We start from the raw sequence: 18,705 nt of genomic DNA, 5'->3' as shown, positions 1-18,705 counted from the left end.
TTTTCCTAAGCTGACAACCCCCCGCCCCCCTTTCACCCTCTCATTCCCAGCCCCAAATCCTTTTCGGAACTGGCTCTCCCCCCCCCCCCCCCCCCCGACGCCGAGAGCTCCAACTGGAGACCAGGCAACGCGCCACATTCAGGACACCGGCGCGTTGTGCGTTTACACCGAGGCCAGATGATTTTGGCGGTTGTATCCTCTCAGTCCCATCTCGAAGGAGTCCAAGCACCTCGGCCGGCATCTGGGACGACCGTGGCGCATTTCAAACCCAGGTCGTTCTCCAAAGAAATGAAATTTATTGCCCAGAACGAGAATTGGCCGTCGCATTATATATATATTTATATATATATATATATATATAAAAAAAAAAGGTTGTTTTCTCCTGTTCACAGCCCAGTATATAAACTTCTCCCAACCCCCCCGCCAGCCCCCCCAACGTACAACTTCACTAAACACAAATCACCAATGGCAGGGGGGGGGAAAAACCCCCAAAACTGAGCAGGGCAGAAATGCCACCATCTCCCCGGCCCCTCCCGGCATGAGCGACACCCCTTAGCGCTCCCCCGAAGCCGGAGTGTTCCCCACATTTGGAGGGGGGCGGGCGGGCATTGCTCGTCACTGCCTGCGCCCACCCCTCCCCCGACGGTAACCCGGGGAAACTCAGCTTAAATATAAAAAAAAAAAAAAAAAATACGGAACCGGGAAACGTGTAAAAAAAAGTGCCCCCAGAAGTCTGGCGGGAAGGGATGAGCTCTCATCAGCCCCCTCCCCGCTCTGAAGAGTTCCGATGCTACAGAAGGGTGCCCCCCTCGGGCAAGGGGGGGGCGGTGGTGTCCGCGGGTGTGGAGGGGGCCACCTCACACGCTCAGCTTGCAGTGACACAGCTCCTTGTACATCTCCCGCCGTAACTTGGGCATGTCCTGCTGCGTGAAGGTGAAGGCCTGGCCCAGCGCGAGGAACTTGCAGTACTGGGGAAGAAGAGGCAGAGAAAGGGTTCAATGGGGAGCAGGGAATGGGGCAGGACTGGCTGGCTCAGGGGCAGGGAATGGGGCAGGGCCTGGCCCCTCTAGAGGCACCGGCTCCCCCTGGCCCAGGGCAGGACTGGCTGGCTCAGGAGCAGGGAATAGGGCAGGGCCTGGCCCCTCTCGGGGCGCCGGCTCCCCCTGGCCCAGGGCAGGACTGGCTGGCTCAGGGGCAGAGAATAGGGCAGGGCCTGGCCCCTCTCGGGGCGCCGGCTCCCCCTGGCCCAGGGCAGGACTGGCTGGCTCAGGGGCAGGGAATGGGGCACGGCCTGGCCCCTCTCGGGGCGCCGGCTCCCCCTGGCCCAGGGCAGGACTGGCTGGCTCAGGGGCAGAGAATAGGGCAGGGCCTGGCCCCTCTCGGGGCGCCGGCTCCCCCCAGCCCAGGGCAGGACTGGCTGGCTTAGGGGCAGGGAATAGGGCAGGGCCTGGCCCCTCTCGGGGCGCCGGCTCCCCCCAGCCCAGGGCAGGACTGGCTGGCTCAGGGGGTGGGATTGGGGCAGGGCCTGGCCCCTCTCGGGGCGCTGGCTCCCCCCAGCCCAGGGCACGACTGGCTGGCTCAGGGGGTGGGATTGGGGCAGGGCCTGGCACCTCTAGGGGCGCCGGCTCCCCCTGGCCCAGAGCACAATTGGCTGAGTCAGGGGGCAGGGAGTGGGGCAGGAGATGAGATCCAGATGACGGGGGCTCAAGACAAAGCAAATGCTCCTGTACCCCAGGTGCCAACTCACCTGCAGGACAAAGGCTCCACAGTCGCTGTCGTTGTTCTGCCTGGCCACATTCTGTTGGAGGGGAAGGGCAGGTCACGTCACGCGAGAACCCAGGCGTCCTGGCTCCCACCCCTGCTCTAACCACCAGCCCCCACTGCCCTCCCAGCGCCGGGGAGAGAACCCAGGAGTCCTGGCTCCCACCCCCTGCTCTAACCACCAGCCCCCACTGCCCTCCCAGTGCCGGGGAGAGAACCCAGGAGTCCTGGCTCCCACCCCTGCTCTAACCACCAGCCCCCACTGCCCTCCCAGCGCCAGGGAGAGGACCCAGGAGTCCTGGCTCCCACCCCTGCTCTAACCACCAGCCCCCACTGCCCTCCCTGCGCCAGGGAGAGGACCCAGGAGTCCTGGCTCCCACCCCTGCTCTAACCACCAACCCCCACTGCCCTCCCAGCGCCAGGGAGAGGACCCAGGAGTCCTGGCTCCCACCCCCTGCTCTAACCACCAGCCCCCACTGCCCTCCCAGCGCCGGGGAGAGAACCCAGGAGTCCTGGCTCCCGGCCCCTGCTCTACCCACCAGCACCCACTGCCCTCCCAGCGCCGGGGAGAGAACCCAGGAGTCCTGGCTCCCGGCCCCTGCTCTGACCACCAGCCCCCACTGCCCTCCCAGCGCCGGGGAGAGAACCCAGGAGTCCTGGCTCCCGGCCCCTGCTCTAACCACCAGCCCCCACTGTCCTCCCAGTGCCGGGGAGAGAACCCAGGAGTCCTGGCTCCCACCCCTGCTCTAACCACCAGCCCCCACTGCCCTCCCAGCGCCAGGGAGAGGACCCAGGAGTCCTGGCTCCCACCCCTGCTCTAACCACCAGCCCCCACTGCCCTCCCAGCGCCAGGGAGAGGACCCAGGAGTCCTGGCTCCCACCCCTGCTCTAACCACCAACCCCCACTGCCCTCCCAGCGCCAGGGAGAGGACCCAGGAGTCCTGGCTCCCACCCCTGCTCTAACCACCAGCCCCCACTGCCCTCCCAGCGCTGGGGAGAGAACCCAGGAGTCCTGGCTCCCACCCCCTGCTCTAACCACCAGCCCCCACTGCCCTCCCAGCGCCGGGGAGAGAACCCAGGAGTCCTGGCTCCCGGCCCCTGCTCTACCCACCAGCACCCACTGCCCTCCCAGCGCCGGGGAGAGAACCCAGGAGTCCTGGCTCCCGGCCCCTGCTCTGACCACCAGCCCCCACTGCCCTCCCAGCGCCGGGGAGAGAACCCAGGAGTCCTGGCTCCCACCCCTGCTCTAACCACCAGCCCCCACTGCCCTCCCAGCGCCGGGGAGAGAACCCAGGAGTCCTGGCTCCCGGCCCCTGCTCTAACCACCAGCCCCCACTGCCCTCCCAGTGCCAGGGAGAGAACCCAGGAGTCCTGGCTCCCGGCCCCTGCTCTGACCACCAGCCCCCACTGCCCTCCCAGCGCCAGGGAGAGAACCCAGGAGTCCTGGCTCCCACCCCTGCTCTAACCACCAGCCCCCACTGCCCTCCCAGCGCCGGGGAGAGAACCCAGGAGTCCTGGCTCCCGCCCCCTGCTCTGACCACCAGCCCCCACTGCCCTCCCAGCGCCGGGGAGAGAACCCAGGAGTCCTGGCTCCCACCCCCTGCTCTAACCACCAGCCCCCACTGCCCTCCCAGCGCCGGGGAGAGAACCCAGGAGTCGTGGCTCCCACCCCCTGCTCTACCCACCAGCCCCCACTGCCCTCCCAGCGCCGGGGAGAGAACCCAGGAGTCCTGGCTCCCACCCCCTGCTCTAACCACCAGCCCCCACTGCCCTCCCAGTGCCGGGGAGAGAACCCAGGAGTCCTGGCTCCCAGCCCCTGCTCTAACCACCAGCCCCCACTGCCCTCCCAGCGCCAGGGAGAGAACCCAGGAGTCCTGGCTCCCACCCCCTGCTCTACCCACCAGCCCCCACTGCCCTCCCAGCGCCGGGGAGAGAACCCAGGAGTCCTGGCTCCCACCCCCTGCTCTAACCACCAGCCCCCACTGCCCTCCCAGCGCCGGGGAGAGAACCCAAGAGTCCTGGCTCCCAGCCCCCTGCTCTAACCACCAGCCCCCACTGCCCCCCAGCGCCAGGGAGAGAACCCAGGAGTCCTGGCTCCCACCCCCTGCTCTACCCACCAGCTCCCACTGCCCTCCCAGCGCCGGGGAGAGAACCCAGGAGTCCTGGCTCCCGGCCCCTGCTCTACCCACCAGCCCCCACTGCCCTCCCAGCGCCGGGGAGAGAACCCAGGAGTCCTGGCTCCCGCCCCCTGCTCTGACCACCAGCCCCCACTGCCCTCCCAGCGCCGGGGAGAGAACCCAGGAGTCCTGGCTCCCACCCCTGCTCTAACCACCAGCCCCCACTGCCCTCCCAGCGCCAGGGAGAGAACCCAGGAGTCCTGGCTCCCGGCCCCTGCTCTGACCACCAGCCCCCACTGCCCTCCCAGCGCCAGGGAGAGAACCCAGGAGTCCTGGCTCCCACCCCTGCTCTAACCACCAGCCCCCACTGCCCTCCCAGCGCCGGGGAGAGAACCCAGGAGTCCTGGCTCCCGGCCCCTGCTCTACCCACCAGCCCCCACTGCCCTCCCAGCGCCAGGGGGAGAACCCAGGAGTCCTGGCTCCCGGCCCCTGCTCTACCCACCAGCCCCCACTGCCCTCCCAGCGCCAGGGGGAGAACCCAGGAGTCCTGGCTCCCACCCCTGCTCTAACCACCAGCCCCCACTGCCCTCCCAGTGCCAGGGAGAGGACCCAGGTGTCCTGGCTCCCACCCCTGCTCTAACCACCAGCCCCCACTGCCCTCCCAGCGCCAGGGAGAGGACCCAGGTGTCCTGGCTCCCACCCCCTGCTCTAACCACCAGCCCCCACTGCCCTCCCAGCGCCGGGGAGAGGACCCAGGAGTCCTGGCTCCCGGCCCCTGCTCTACCCACCAGCCCCCACTGCCCTCCCAGCGCCAGGGGGAGAACCCAGGAGTCCTGGCTCCCGGCCCCTGCTCTACCCACCAGCCCCCACTGCCCTCCCAGCGCCAGGGGGAGAACCCAGGAGTCCTGGCTCCCACCCCTGCTCTAACCACCAGCCCCCACTGCCCTCCCAGTGCCAGGGAGAGGACCCAGGTGTCCTGGCTCCCACCCCTGCTCTAACCACCAGCCCCCACTGCCCTCCCAGCGCCAGGGAGAGGACCCAGGTGTCCTGGCTCCCACCCCCTGCTCTAACCACCAGCCCCCACTGCCCTCCCAGCGCCAGGGAGAGGACCCAGGAGTCCTGGCTCTCACCCCTGCTCTAACCACCAGCCCCCACTGCCCTCCCAGCGCCAGGGAGAGGACCCAGGAGTCCTGGCTCCCACCCCCTGCTCTAACCACCAGCCCCCACTGCCCTCCCAGCGCCAGGGAGAGGACCCAGGAGTCCTGGCTCCCGGCCCCCTGCTCTAACCACCAGCCCCCACTGCCCTCCCAGCGCCAGGGAGAGGACCCAGGAGTCCTGGCTCCCGGCCCCCTGCTCTAACCACCAGCCCCCACTGCCCTCCCAGCGCCAGGGAGAGGACCCAGGAGTCCTGGCTCACCATCTTGAAGGAGCCCTTCCAGCCGTCCCTGAAGTCTGGCCGATCCTTTTTGTCTGCTTCAGCTTGGAGGTACCTACAGATGTGCTGGGCAGGGTGTGAAGGAGCAGAGCACAAAGGGGGTCAACTGAGGGAGGCCCCTGCCCCTGAGCCAGCCAGTCCTGCCCTGGGCTGGGGGGAGCCGGCGCCCCTAGAGGGGCCAGGCCCTGCCCCATTCCCTGCCCCTGAGCCGGCCAATCCTGCCCTGGGCCGGGGGAGCCGGCGCCCCTAGAGGGGCCAGGCCCTGCCCCATTCCCTGCCCCTGAGCCGGCCAGTCCTGCCCTGGGCCGGGGGAGCCGGCGCCCCTGGAGGGGCCAGGCCCTGCCCCATTCCCTGCCCCTGAGCCGGCCAGCCCTGCCCTGGGCCGGGGGAGCCGGCGCCCCTGGAGGGGACCGCGGGTACCTTGGGGCAGCGGCGGTTGAGCGTTCGCTGCGAGTCGAAGTAGGTGATGCTCTTCTGCTTGACGTCCACCGAGACGAGGGACCAGTGCACCTCCAGGTGGATGGGGATGAGCAGCAGCTCCTTGTTGAAGATGTCGACCTGCAGAGGGAGCCCCACCCCGAGTCAGCCACTTCCCCAGGACCCACGGTGCCCCATGTTGGGCCCCCCGCCTGCCTCCTGCCCCACGGCGCCCCTTGCCTGTTCCCCAGCCCACTCACGTTTTTGGTCCAGCGTTTCACCCCCTCGTACCCCTTGGTTCGTAGCTTATCGTAGAAGAAACTGTTGAAGAAATGGACCTGTGGAGAGAACCAGCAGTGCCTGTGTCCAGCCCCCTGCTCTACCCACCAGCCCCCACTGCCCTCCCAGCGCCAGGGAGAGAACCCAGGAGTCCTGGCTCCCGGCCCCCTGCTCTACCCACCAGCCCCCACTGCCCTCCCAGCGCCAGGGAGAGAACCCAGGAGTCCTGGCTCCCGGCCCCTGCTCTAACCACCAGCCCCCACTGCCCTCCCAGCACCGGGGAGAGAACCCAGGAGTCCTGGCTCCCGCCCCCTGCTCCAACCACCAGCCCCCACTGCCCTCCCAGCGACGGGGAGAGAACCCAGGAGTCCTGGCTCCCACCCCCTGCTCTAACCACCAGCCCCCACTGCCCTCCCAGCGCCAGGGAGAGAACCCAGGAGTCCTGTCTCCCAGCCCCTGCTCTACCCACCGGCCCCCACTGCCCTCCCAGCGCCAGGGAGAGAACCCAGGAGTCCTGGCTCCCGGCCCCCTGCTCTGACCACCAGCCCCCACTGCCCTCCCAGCACCGGGGAGAGAACACAGGAGTCCTGGCTCCCACCCCCCTGCTCTAACCACCAGCCCCCACTGCCCCCCAGCGCCAGGGAGAGAACCCAGGAGTCCTGGCTCCCACCCCCTGCTCTAACCACCAGCCCCCACTGCCCTCCCAGCGCCGGGGAGAGAACCCAGGAGTCCTGGCTCCCAGCCCCTGCTCTAACCACCAGCCCCCACTGCCCTCCCAGTGCCGGGGAGAGAACCCAGGAGTCCGGGCTCCCAGCCCCTGCTCTAACCCCCAGCCCCCACTGACCCCTACTATGGGGGTTCGGTGAGGTGGAAGTGGGGGCTGGAGTAATAAAAACAGGGGGGTCAGTGGGTGGGAAGTTTACATGGCTGAGGTGGGTGGAGCCCCAGGTAACCGGCTGTGGGTGATCAGGGTGGAAGAGTCCCAGGGTCCGGCCCTTCGGGGGGATGCTCATTCGGGGCGAGGATGAATGGGGGACACCAGAGCTCACCTTCTCCGGCACCGTATCCATAACAAGGTCCCCGTACATGTTCATGACCTGCACAAGGAGAGAGAAAGAGTTAAGAGCACCCCAGCCCTCTCTCGACTGCACGCCCAAGGCCAACATGCACCCAGCTCTAGGGCGGGGCGGCCGGGGACACAGGGACCCCTCGCCTGGCGCCGAGATGCGCCCACTTTTGGGGCAGGGCGGCCGGGGACACAGGGACCCCTCGCCCGGCGCTGAGATGCGCCCACCTCTGGGGCGGGGCGGCCGGGGACACAGGGACCCCTCGCCCGGCGCCAAGATGCGTCCACCTCTGGGGCGGGGCGGCCGGGGACATGGGGACCCCTCGCCCGGCGCTGAGATGTGGGCCACGTGGGCTTTGCTGAGCATCCCACCTGGTCGTTTAGCCAGTTGGGGCCATAGAGCGTCTGGAGATCATCCATGGTGAGGACGTGGCGCTTGTAGTTCACCCGGAAGCCCCTCACCATGGCGTTGCCCGGCATGCGCTGGTATGACTGGATGAGCTGCTGCACCGTGCTCTTCCTGCGGGCACATGAGCACGGAGCATCGGCTCTCAAAGACCCCCTGCTCTGACCACCAGCCCCCACTGCCCTCCCAGCGGTGGGAGAGAACCCAGGAGTCCTGGCTCCCGCCCCCTGCTCTACCCACCAGCCCCCACTGCCCTCCCAGCGCCGGGGAGAGAACCCAGGAGTCCTGGCTCCCGGTCCCCTGCTCTACCCACCAGCCCCCACTGCCCTCCCAGCGCCGGGGAGAGAACCCAGGAGTCCTGGCTCCCGGTCCCCTGCTCTGACCACCAGCCCCCACTGCCCTCCCAGAGCTGGGGAGAGAACCCAGGAGTCCTGGCTCCCGGCCCCTGCTCTAACCACCAGCCCCCACTGCCCTCCCAGCGCCGGGGAGAGAACCCAGGAGTCCTGGCTCCCGGTCCCCTGCTCTACCCACCAGCCCCCACTGCCCTCCCAGCGCCGGGGAGAGAACCCAGGAGTCCTGGCTCCCGGTCCCCTGCTCTGACCACCAGCCCCCACTGCCCTCCCAGCGCTGGGGAGAGAACCCAGGAGTCCTGGCTCCCAGCCCCTGCTCCCCTCCCAGCGCCGGGGAGAGAACCCAGGAGTCCTGGCTCCCATCCCCTGCTCTGACCACCAGCCCCCACTGCCCTCCCAGCGCCGGGGAGAGAACCCAGGAGTCCTGGCACCCAGCTTCTGCTCTAACCACCAGCCCCCACTGCCCTCCCAGCGCCGGGGAGAGAACCCAGGAGTCCTGGCACCCAGCTCCTGCTCTAAGCCCTTTCTGGTACCTCTGTGGCGTGGAGAACTCCTGCTGGAAAATATCTTCTAGTTTCTCCACCACCTCGTCTGTGCTGACGGGGATGAGGCTGCCGTAGGCCTGAAGGAATTCATCCAGAATGCCTGGTGGGGGGGGCCACACAGGATAGGCTATTTGAGATGACAGTGCCAGCGCCGAGATGCGCCCAGCTCTGGGGCAGGGCAGCCAGTGACAGAGGGACCCCTCGCCCGGCGCTGAGAAGCGCCCACCTCTGGGGCAGGCGGTCTGTTGAGACGCCGTCCCTTCCCCAGACACCACTTCTGCTTGTGAAACATCGACCCTGTAACGTCACCGAGTGCCAGGGCCCTGCCTCTCTCGTGTCGCGTCCCCAGGTAATCCTACAGCGGGGGGGGGGGGGGAGTTAACTCTGAACCCTACTGATGGCGAGCAGGGGGCGTGGCTGCATCCTGCCCTAGCCCCGCCCCCACACGCCCGTTTTATGGGGGACCCTGTGGGGCGGGGAACCCCTCCCTTCCCCCTCCGCTCCTTACTCTGCACGAATGTGACGTGCTCTTCCCGCAGGGGGCTGTGCTGGGACTGCTTTTCCGCGGGCGCCGCAGCCTCGTCCTTGTCCCGGGGGCTCCGGAAGTCCTCCGCCGGGGGGGCCCCGCCCAGGGTGTACACGCTGCTGATGACGATGCTGGGGTCGAAGGAAGCGGCGGCCGAGGCGCCGAGCTCGCCGTCGGCAGCCAGAGACGCGAAGCCATTGGGGAGGGCCGCTGGCGGGGAGGGAGGCGATATGGGGCCCGTTACGTGGGGAGCAGAGGGGGCCCGTCCCGCCCCCTCACCCCGGGCAGCCTGTCGCCCGGGGCGGCCCTGAGCCTTGGTACGTGACAATGGGCCGCCTTTTTCTCGGGGGATCTGGGGTGGAGGCTCGGCGTATGGTGGGGGGCAGAGAAGAGGACTGGGGGAGAGGTGGAGCCAGAGACTGGGCCCTGGGCAATTTCTAGCCAATGCGAACAGAGGGCTTCCGCCGGGGGCGGGACACATGGGCGCCCTCCCCCCCCTCAACCAAGCCGTGGGGCCGGAGGAAAAGGCTTGGCCCCCCCACGTCCCTGCCCCCCACCCCCCGGTTACCTGGGTCCCCGTCCAGCGTCGGCGGCGCCTGCCTCCTGCCCGGGGACGACGGCTCGGCCGCGAACTGAGCGCCCTCCTCCGCGGCACCGTCCGTCTCGTAGGCCGCCTGCGGCAGCGGGGCGTAGGCCGGGTAGGGGGCGGCGCCGGGCTCCTCCCCCATCAGCGCCCCCAGCAGGCTGAGCCGGGGCGGCGAGGGGGCGAAGGCCCCGCCCAGGGGGCAGTCCAGTCGGGGTGGGGGGCGGGGCCGGAAGCGCGAGGGGCGGGGCCCCGGCTTGGCCCGGCCCGGGCAATCTTCCTCCTCCTCCTCTTCCTCCTCCAGGGGGCAGCCGTCGGCCTGGGAGCCGGGGGAGAGCGAGAGGGACGAGCGAGTCCGCCGGGGGCCGCCCCGCCGGCGCCCCCTCCAGGCCAGCTTGCCCCACAGCTTCCAGGGGAAGGCCAGAGAGGTGCATTTGGAGTAGAGAAGCATGCGCAAGGCCCTGCGGGCCCGCTGGCGCCGCCGAACCTGGCACCGTCGCCTGGGGGCCCTCGGGGGCGCCGGCCGCCCCTCGGCCCCTCTGGCAAAGGGCCAGTCGGGGGCCCTGCTCCCGGCCGCTTTGCTGGGGGCCCAGGCCGACAAGTCCCAGACGCCCCCCTCCTCTTCCTCGCTGGCGAAGCCCGGCGGGCGCTCTTTGGTGTAGGCAAGGCCCCGCCGGCCTTCGAAACAGCCCCCGTGCTTGGGGGCCGGGGGCGGCTCGGGGAGGCTCCACATCTTCTTGGGTTGGATGCTCTCTTTCATGCCTCCGCTGTGCCTGCGGGAGGGACAAAGGTCAGGCTGCTGGACTCCCGCCTCAGTTTCCCCCCGCAGAGCTGCTCTGCTCGTGACTGGCGGGGGCGGGGCGGGGAGGGGGCAAAGCTCGGTCTTAACCGACCTCCCCAGGGGCCCGCCACCTGCAGAGCCCCCGACGCTACAAGTCAAATAACCCCCCTGCCAATTGTTTTCGAGGAACGGTGATCGCTTAAACATGAATGCGAATGACGCGCCATCTCGAAACGCCGGCCAACTCCCCCCCCCCCCCCCCCCCCCCCCCGATCTGTGCAGGGCGCCGGGGGTGGGACCCGGGCTCCGTGTTCGGACCAGGTCGCTCAGAATGTCTCGATTTTGCCCAGGGAAAGGAAGCGGGCGGCTTTCCCCGCGGCGAGGGGTGTTTTCGGGGAGCGAACCGCGCGGCGAGGTCAGGTCGCATCGGCCAGATTGAAAGGGGCTCGGGCGCGCCCGTCAGGGAGACGGGGGCACAAACGCCCGGGGAACATGCGAGGAAACAGAACGCGGCAAAAGTTTGCGACTGTCCTTGCCGTCAACCTGGACGGCCTTCCGAATCACTGGGTTGGAAAAATGGGGGTCAGGATAACTCCCTCCCCAGCTACAATTCAAAGGTGCGCCCAGCGCTCCTTGTAAAGGGAGGGCTTGGGTAGCCACCCAGGAGAGGTTCAGGGGCCACCAGTGGTGGGCGCCTGCACCATGGACGGAAAAAACGACCGGAACACCAGGTGCGATCCTGAATCGGTTTGGGGTTAGTTACCACAGCCATGTGGGTCCCAGAGAGAGACAAGGAAGGGGAAGAGGTTGTATCTTTTATAGACCGACACTGGTGGATGGGAGACCAAGACGCTGCACGTGCTCGAGCTGGTCAAATGAAATATGCTGTCCCCTGCCCTTATATTAAATCGCAACAAAAGCTCAACGGATCCTGAGCCGAGCTGGTGTGGCTCGATTCAAGAGGAGTTATCGATTCATCAGCGTGGTCAGAGAAGAGCTCTGAGAGCGATTCTGAGGCCCATCAGACCGAGACACTCAAAGAACGCCACCTACTTACAAACGGTGAAAGGCAGACTCGGTCGCTGGGTTTGAGCATCTACCCGGGGAACAAACGTTTCCTAACAACGTCTGAGAGCTGGAGAAATTCAGGTGGAAAACAATACGTTTGTAATGATGGGAGTAATTAACCGCTGGAACAACGGCCCAAGGCAGATTGTCCGTCGCTGACGACGTTTAAAAGAAGACGGGCTGTTTCTCTAACAGACCTGCTCAAGGAGTTAGTTCAGGAAAAGTTTCCAGGCTGCGCTATGCAAGATGTCAAACAAGATAATCATGACAGTGTGTCCTGGTCTCGGAATAGTGGACTGTAGGCTGTAAACGTGGAGGTTTCTGACCATTGCATGAGTGAGATTCTGGAGGAGTCTCCCGACAAAGAGGGGAGAAAGAGCCACCTAACCGGGTTGGAAGGTGGAGCTTTAAAAGAAGATCAGGTGTGAATTCACCATCTTTTCACTTAACTGATTAGCTCAAGACAGAGAAAAACAGAAGTTCCCAATCCATCTTCTTTAGCCCAATAATTTTAGGCATGGCAGATTTTTTGTTTGATAGATAAATTCCAGGAACATTATCAACATTCATCTTTCACTCTCTCCCTGCTCCCGACTCCTAGCCATCTGAATTTTCAAAACTGTACAAAATTATGGGTTATGTTTTTCGGATTTGTATTTACACAAAACCAAGATTTGTACAGAAATTCAAAGGTACAGTGCCAAAAGTAAAATCCCTGCAAGCAGCATGGAAACCTTTCAATGATTCCATAACAGAGGTCCACCTTAAATGTTATACCTCCAATTTAAAAACGCAATTAAGAGGACAAAAAAGTGCCACCGCGTGTCAACAACCAGGCAAAAGCAGCAGTGAGACCGCATCTCAACAACCAGGTAAAAGAAGCAGTGAGACCGCATCTCAACAACCAGGTAAAAGAAGCAGTGAGACCGCATCTCAACAACCAGGTAAAAGAAGCTGTGAAAGATTAAACAAAAAAAACAAAAAAAAAGCATTATTTCAAAAGTGGGAGTTAAATCCCAGGGAGGAAATAGAAAGAAGCATAAACTCTGTCAAGCGTAAAGCCATAATAAGAAAAGCCAAAAAGGGAGTGTGAAGAACAGAAAACCAAAACCTCAAAAAGTCAGCAAAATGTTTTTTTTAGTACATCAGAAGCCGAAAGCCTTCTAAACCACCAGAGGAGCGACTGAGCGACTGAGATGCTAAGGGAGCACTCGAAGATGAGAAGGCCGTTGTGGAGCAACAAAACGAATTCTTTGCTTCGGTCTTCACGGCGGGGGATGTTAGGGAGATTCCCAAACCTGTGCCCTCGTTTTTGGGTGACACATCTGAGGAATTGTCTGAGATTGAGGTGTCACAGCTGGGACAGCTCAGACAGTATTTTGGTGATAGTAAACGTTAAGGTTCAAAAAGCTAAAGGTTTACAACTGCTTCAAACCCAGTGTGCGAAGACCACACGTCAAAACCGACTCAAGGATATTTCTTTTGCCGAATGCTAGTTGCTACCAGTGTTCCCTGTAAGTTGAGCGCTTGGATGGCCGCCCAGGAGAGATTCAGGTGCCACCCAGCTGAGCAGCAGAGCCCCCACAGCCGGCCACATGTGTTTCTTTGGGTGGTGCACATCTGCATATAACTCACTGCAGGGAACAAAATTTATTCTGCCTATGGACTGAAAATATCAGAGGGATCACTGCTCAAGGATGCGAAGAGATGGTTTTGATATAGTGTACACTCCCATTTCTCTGAAATCCTTTCCCTGAACCTCTGCATTAACCAACCCCCCCCCCAGTGTTGACTGACGATGAATGGATTTTGGTAACGCTGAGATTCAGATAAGAATGCAGACTCGGGGGTAGGCCTGGGAAGGTAACAATTCCTGCTACGGATCTGATTCTGTTACCCAAATAAATTCTGGGTACTCCAGGCATTTCAGAGAATGGGAAACATGCCGTACCGGTATAAAAGGACAGCTGCGTCCACCCCAGCAGCACTCGGCCAGTTTTCCTACACGGGTATGAGGTGTCTAGCGTAGGCATGACCAGCCAATGAAATGGCAGGGGGTGTGTTTGTTGGGGATTCCCATTTACAGCTGCAGTAAAGATGTGACCTTCCTCGCATGGGGAAGGTTGAGTGGGGGAGGAATATGGGGGGGAAGGCAGAAGAGAGAGAGGATGGGGCCCCCTGGACCAGGTAGGAGGAGAGAATCAGGGTGCGCACAGAACCCCTGCTTAGCGGAGACAAAATAGGGGTGCGCAGAACCTCTGGCATGTGAGAGATCGGAAGGAGCTGCTGGGGTCCCTGAAGCAAAGGGGATCACAGAGTCCGACACCACTAGATCTGGAAAGGACCTCAAGCGGTCACTGAGTCCAGTCACCTGGCCCCCCTACAGGGCCCAGCGCCATCTAGAACATCCCCGATAGATGTCTGTGTAACCTGCCCCTCAATATCTCCGGGGACGGAGAACCCACAGCCCCCCTCGGAAATTTAGTCCAGTGCTGAACCCCCCGACCGGGAGGAAGTCTTTCCTCGTGTCCAACCTGAACCTCCCTCGCTGCCATTTAAGCCCATTGCTTCTTGTCCCGTCCTCAGAGACCAATTTTTCTCCCTCCTCCTTGTAACCTCCTTTCAGGTGCTTCTCAGCTGCTACCAACGTCCCCTTTCGGCCTTCTCTTTTCTACTCTAAACAAGCCCGCTTCTTCCCGTCATCCCTCGTCGCTCAACTTCTCTTGACCTTCCGTCCCTCCTGTACCTCTCCTCTTGACCCGCCCCCACCTCTCCGCGTCTTTCCTGAAATGCGGCAGCCAGAACGGGACCAAAGACGCCAGCCGAAGCCTACGCCGCCCAGCGTAGAACAGAACAGCTTCTCACGTCTTGCTCCAAGCAGCAGGATTGCGGTTTTTTTGCAACAACGTCAGACGGTTGACCCCTATTTAGCTTGCGATCCGTTTTGACCCCAGACCTCTTTCTGCCGTGCTTTTGTGAAGTGGGGGGGAGTGCATGTGAGAGACTCAGGCTGGGTGTGTGAGACAGCCAGAGCAGCTCCCAGTGGCTATGGATGGCCCCTGGGGCTGTACCCTAGGCTGGCAGGTAACACCTCTGCCCTGAGCACAGAGCAGGGAGGAGCCGAGCTAGGTTTGAATTGGAGGCAGCAATTAGAAGCTGGTGGGGAGAGGGAGCTGGAGGGCAGCCAGCTGGGGGAGGTGGGAAGCTACACCCCAGAGGGGCACCCCTCGGGCTCCTCTCCCCAGGACGGGTTGGAATGACTGTCTCTGCCGGCTGTACTGATGCTTCTGTGAGAAACTGGGCATCTGTTGCCTCATAAACCTCCTGTTCTACCTGCTGAGTGAGAGTCACTCCTGCCTGCGGCCGGAGGAGGCAGTGCTTAGGGACCCCCAAACCCCATCACATGTGCTCCTTCTTAGGGAGTCACTGCCCTGCCAGTCCCGGGGAGCTGTCCAAGACGGAGAATGGCTGGAGGGAAGTGGATACCAGTATGCAGAATAAGCACTGCTGATCAAACCAAGGACACCATACAAGCCCAGAACAAACCCCAGGGCTCTGCCCCGAAGATCTCTCAGGGTCAGAGTTGGCAGGGGGGCACAGGCCCAAGGAAAGGAGGCGGCAGCACCGGCTGGAGGAACAGCACAGGTGAGGCGTTAAAGGATCTGGCAGGCAGCACGGCAGCGGGGGTGTGATGGAGTGCGGGGGAGTGCGTGTGAGACTCAGGCTGGATGTGCGTGAGGGGCAGAGCAGCTCCCAGCGGCTAAGGATGACCCCTGGGCTGTACCCTAGGCTGGCAGGTAACACCTCTGCCCTGAGCACAGAGGAGCCGAGCTGGGTTTGAATGGGGGCGGCAGTGAGAAGCTGGGGGGAGAGGGAGCTGGAGGGCAGCCAGCCTGGCGCGGGGGGAAGCTGCACCCCAGAGGCGCACCCCTCGGGCTCCTCTCCCCAGGACGGGTTGGAAGGACTGTCTCTGCCGGCTGTACTGACCCCTCTGTGCTGAGCTGGGCTCTGCCGCCTCCTAAACCTCCCGTTCTACCTGCTGGGTGAGAGTCCCTCCCGCCTGCGGCCGGGGGGCAGCGCTTGGGGACCCCCAAACCCCATCACAGGGGGGCCGCAAGGGGGGCTTTGCGGGCGGGGGGGGTCCAGGAGAAGCGGAGGAGGCCGGTGTCACGGGTCAGCGCCAGAAAGGAAACGGCGCGGGTGTGGTAAGGAGCGGACAAGAAGGGTCTGCGGTCGGGACGGGGGTGGGGGCGTCAGGAGAACACCCCCCCACTCCGGAGCCCTTGGCAGGGGACTGAGCTCCCCCCCACCCCCCCCCAGCAGCCATGGGCTCTCCCCTGGTAACTGGGGCAAGGGGTGGACTCGCAGCACCAAGCTGGGGTGGGGGGGGGGGCACCCCGGGCCCTTCTGCTGGGTGCTCTGGGGCAGAGCGGCTCCTCCCAGCGCTGCAAAGACCCCCCCGCCCCAGGACTGGGAGGGGAGGGGAGGGGAGGGGGCCCATGGGGAAAAAGCCGACCCGACCCTCCCCCCACCGCACAGGGGCTGGGGGGAGGGGAAGTGCTGCCCTGAGAGCCCCCCACCCCGGCGGGCGCAGGGGGAGGGGGCGTGTCCCAGGAGAAGCGGGATGGGGGAGGGAGGGGCATGACCAAGCCTCTAACTGCTCCCCCAAAAAAGGGGGGGAGGGGCGGGGGGAGCAGGCCCGGGGGGGGAGGGGCGGGGGGAGCAGGCCCGGGGGGAGGGGCGGACCCAGGGGGGGGGCGGACCCGAGGGGGGAGGGGCGGGGGGAGCGGGACCGGGGGGAGGGGCGGACCCGAGGGGGGGGCAGGCCCGGGCGGGCGGGGGCTGGACACTCACCCCCCGGAGAGCGGGGCCTCGCTCCGGCTCCCTGCGCCGCCGCCGCCGCCGCCGCCTCCCAGGAGCCGCCGGCGCCGCCCAATGGCGTCATCAACCCGCGCCCGGCAGAGGCGGGGGCGCGCGCGCGCCGCGTCACCTCCGCGCGCCCCCCGGCCCCCGCGGCGCGCCCGTGCCGACGTCACCCGCTACCCCCTCCTCCCCCCCCGCCGGCCACGGCGTCCTGCGTCACCGCGCCGCCCCGCGCCTGCCAGGGGGGCGGGGCCTGGGCCTCCTCCTCCCCGGGTGGGAGGGGCTGGGAGAGGGTGCGGCCGCGGGGCATCATGGGACAGCGGGGCGCCGCGGGGCATTGTGGGGTAGGCGGTGGCCCCAGTGCATTGTGGGTACATGGGGGCCCCAGGACATTGTGGGGTAGGCGGTAGCCCCAGGGCATTGTGGGATAGGTGGCGGCCCCAGGGCATTGTGGGTATATTATGGCCCCAGGGCGTTGGGGGACAGGCCATGGCCCCAGGGCATTGTGGGACAGGCAATGGCCCCAGTGCATTGTGGGTACTTGGGGGCCCCAGTGCATTGTGGGTACTTGGGGGCCCCAGGACATTGTGGGGTAGGCGGTGGCCCCAGGGCATTGTGGGATAGGTGTCGGCCCCAGGGCATTGTGGGTATATTATGGCCCCAGGGCGTTGGGGGATAGGCAATGGCCCCAGGGCATTGTGGGATAGGCAATGGCCCCAGGACATTGTGGGTATATTATGGCCCCAGGGCGTTGTGGGATAGGTGGCGGCCCCAGGGCGCTGGGGGTCAGGCAGTGGCCCTCCGGCGCTGGGTGGTAGGCAATGAGAGGTGGCATTCTGGGATGGGTTGCACGCCTGTCCCACAATGCCCTGGGACTGCCACCTATCAACCCCTATCCCAGAACGTCCTGGGGTCGCTCCCTGTCCTCCAATGCCCTGGGGCCACCAATATCCCACAATGCCCTGGGGCCATCACTGTGGTCCTGGCGGGCTTTGTGGGACCCTGGGGCATCATGGGCCCCCAGGCACCGGTGGGCTGGAGGCTGCTCCAGTGAATTGCGGGATAGGCGGTCGCCCCAGGGCATTTTGGGACTGGAGGCTGTCCTGGGACGTTATGGTTGAGCCGGTGTCCCCCCGCCGGCGGTCGGACAAACCCTTCAACCCGACAGGTGATCATCGAGCGAGCCCTCTCCTGTCAGCCGTCTCCGGCCTCGGGCGGACAGCGGCCGGGGCTGCCGTTCCTGCCCGCCCTGTTGAACAGCCACGGAGGGTCCTCGCCTCCCTGAACGGACCCAGCTGTTTTCTGACCCTGTTAAAGCCTTGGTCTTCGCCACCGCCTCCTCCGGCGAGGAGTTCCGCAGGCCGACCCAGCGCTGCCGGAAGAAAAACTTCCTTCGGTCGCCTTGAAACCTGCGGCCCTCTGGTTCCCTGGGGCAACTCCTCGTTCTGAGGAGAACCGCTCAAGAACTGAGCCGTCAGGGCTGGACAGACCTCCGTCTTATCCCCCCATCATCCCCTCCTTTCCAAGCTGAAAAGGCCCTGTCACAGAACGCCAGGACTGGAAGGGACCTCGAGAGGCCATCGAGTCCAGCCCCCTGCCCCCATGGCAGGACCAAGTACTGTCTAAACCATCCCTGATAGACGTCTGTCTAACCTGTTATTAAATATCTCCAGCGATGGAGATCCCACGACCTCCCCAGGCGATTTATTCCTCTGTTTGGCCACCCTGACAGTTAGGAACTTTTCCTAATGTCCAACCTAAACCTCCCTTGCTGCAGTTTAAGCCCGTTGCCTCTTGTTCTATCCTCAGAGGCCAAGAAGAACAAGTTTTCTCCCTCCTCCTCATGACCCTCTTTTAGATCCCTGAAAACCACTCTCGTGTCCCCCTCAATCTTCTCTTTTCCAAACTAAACAAGCCCAATTCTTCCAGCCTTTCTTCAGAGCTCACGTTCTCCAGCCCTTTGATCGTTCTTGTCGCTCTTTTCTGGACCCTCTCTAGTTTCTCCACATCTTTCTTGAGCAGCGGCGCCCAGAACTGGACGCAACACTCCAGCTGAGGCCTCACCAGCGCAGAGCAGAGCGGAAGAATTGACTTCTCGTGTCTTGCTCACAACACCCCTGTTAACGCATCCCAGAATCAGGTTTGCTTTTTTTGCAACAGCATTGACTCATACTTAGCTTGTGGTCCACTATAACCCCTAGACCCCTTCCTGCTGCAGTCATTCCTAGACGGTCTCTCCCCATTCTGTGTGTGTGAAACTGATTGTTTCTTCCCCAGTGGAGCACTTTGCACTTGTCTTTGTTAAACTTCATCCTGTTTCCCTCCGAGCGTTTCTCCAATATGTCCAGATCATTTTGAATTCTGACCCTGTCCTCCAAAGCAGTCGCAACCCGTCCCAGCTTGGGATCATCCGCCGACTTACGAAGCGTACCGCCTGTGCCAATATCTAAATCGCTGATGAAGATATTGGACGGAACTGGTCCCAATACAGACCCCCTGCAGAACCCC

General features: G+C 64.2%; 1 protein-coding gene across 1 annotated transcript; it reads right to left on the bottom strand.

Annotated features, from left to right (window-relative positions):
• Nucleotides 1-163: 163 nt before the first annotated feature.
• SENP3 (SUMO specific peptidase 3) lies at nucleotides 164-16,279 on the bottom strand. The gene is given in 12 exon segments (XM_074982955.1): nucleotides 164-968; nucleotides 1,748-1,798; nucleotides 5,296-5,379; nucleotides 5,734-5,871; nucleotides 5,991-6,068; nucleotides 7,059-7,106; nucleotides 7,448-7,595; nucleotides 8,365-8,476; nucleotides 8,885-9,112; nucleotides 9,471-10,258; nucleotides 16,189-16,243; nucleotides 16,246-16,279. Coding segments are annotated over 12 exon segments (1,875 nt in total). The 3' UTR covers nucleotides 164-857.
• Nucleotides 16,280-18,705: the final 2,426 nt, after the last annotated feature.

This window comes from Carettochelys insculpta, chromosome 34, assembly GCF_033958435.1.
Source record: "Carettochelys insculpta isolate YL-2023 chromosome 34, ASM3395843v1, whole genome shotgun sequence".
Classification (NCBI taxonomy): Eukaryota; Metazoa; Chordata; order Testudines; family Carettochelyidae; genus Carettochelys; species Carettochelys insculpta.
Note: the sequence above shows the minus strand (reverse complement) of the source record. Positions and strands in the feature narration are given on the sequence as shown.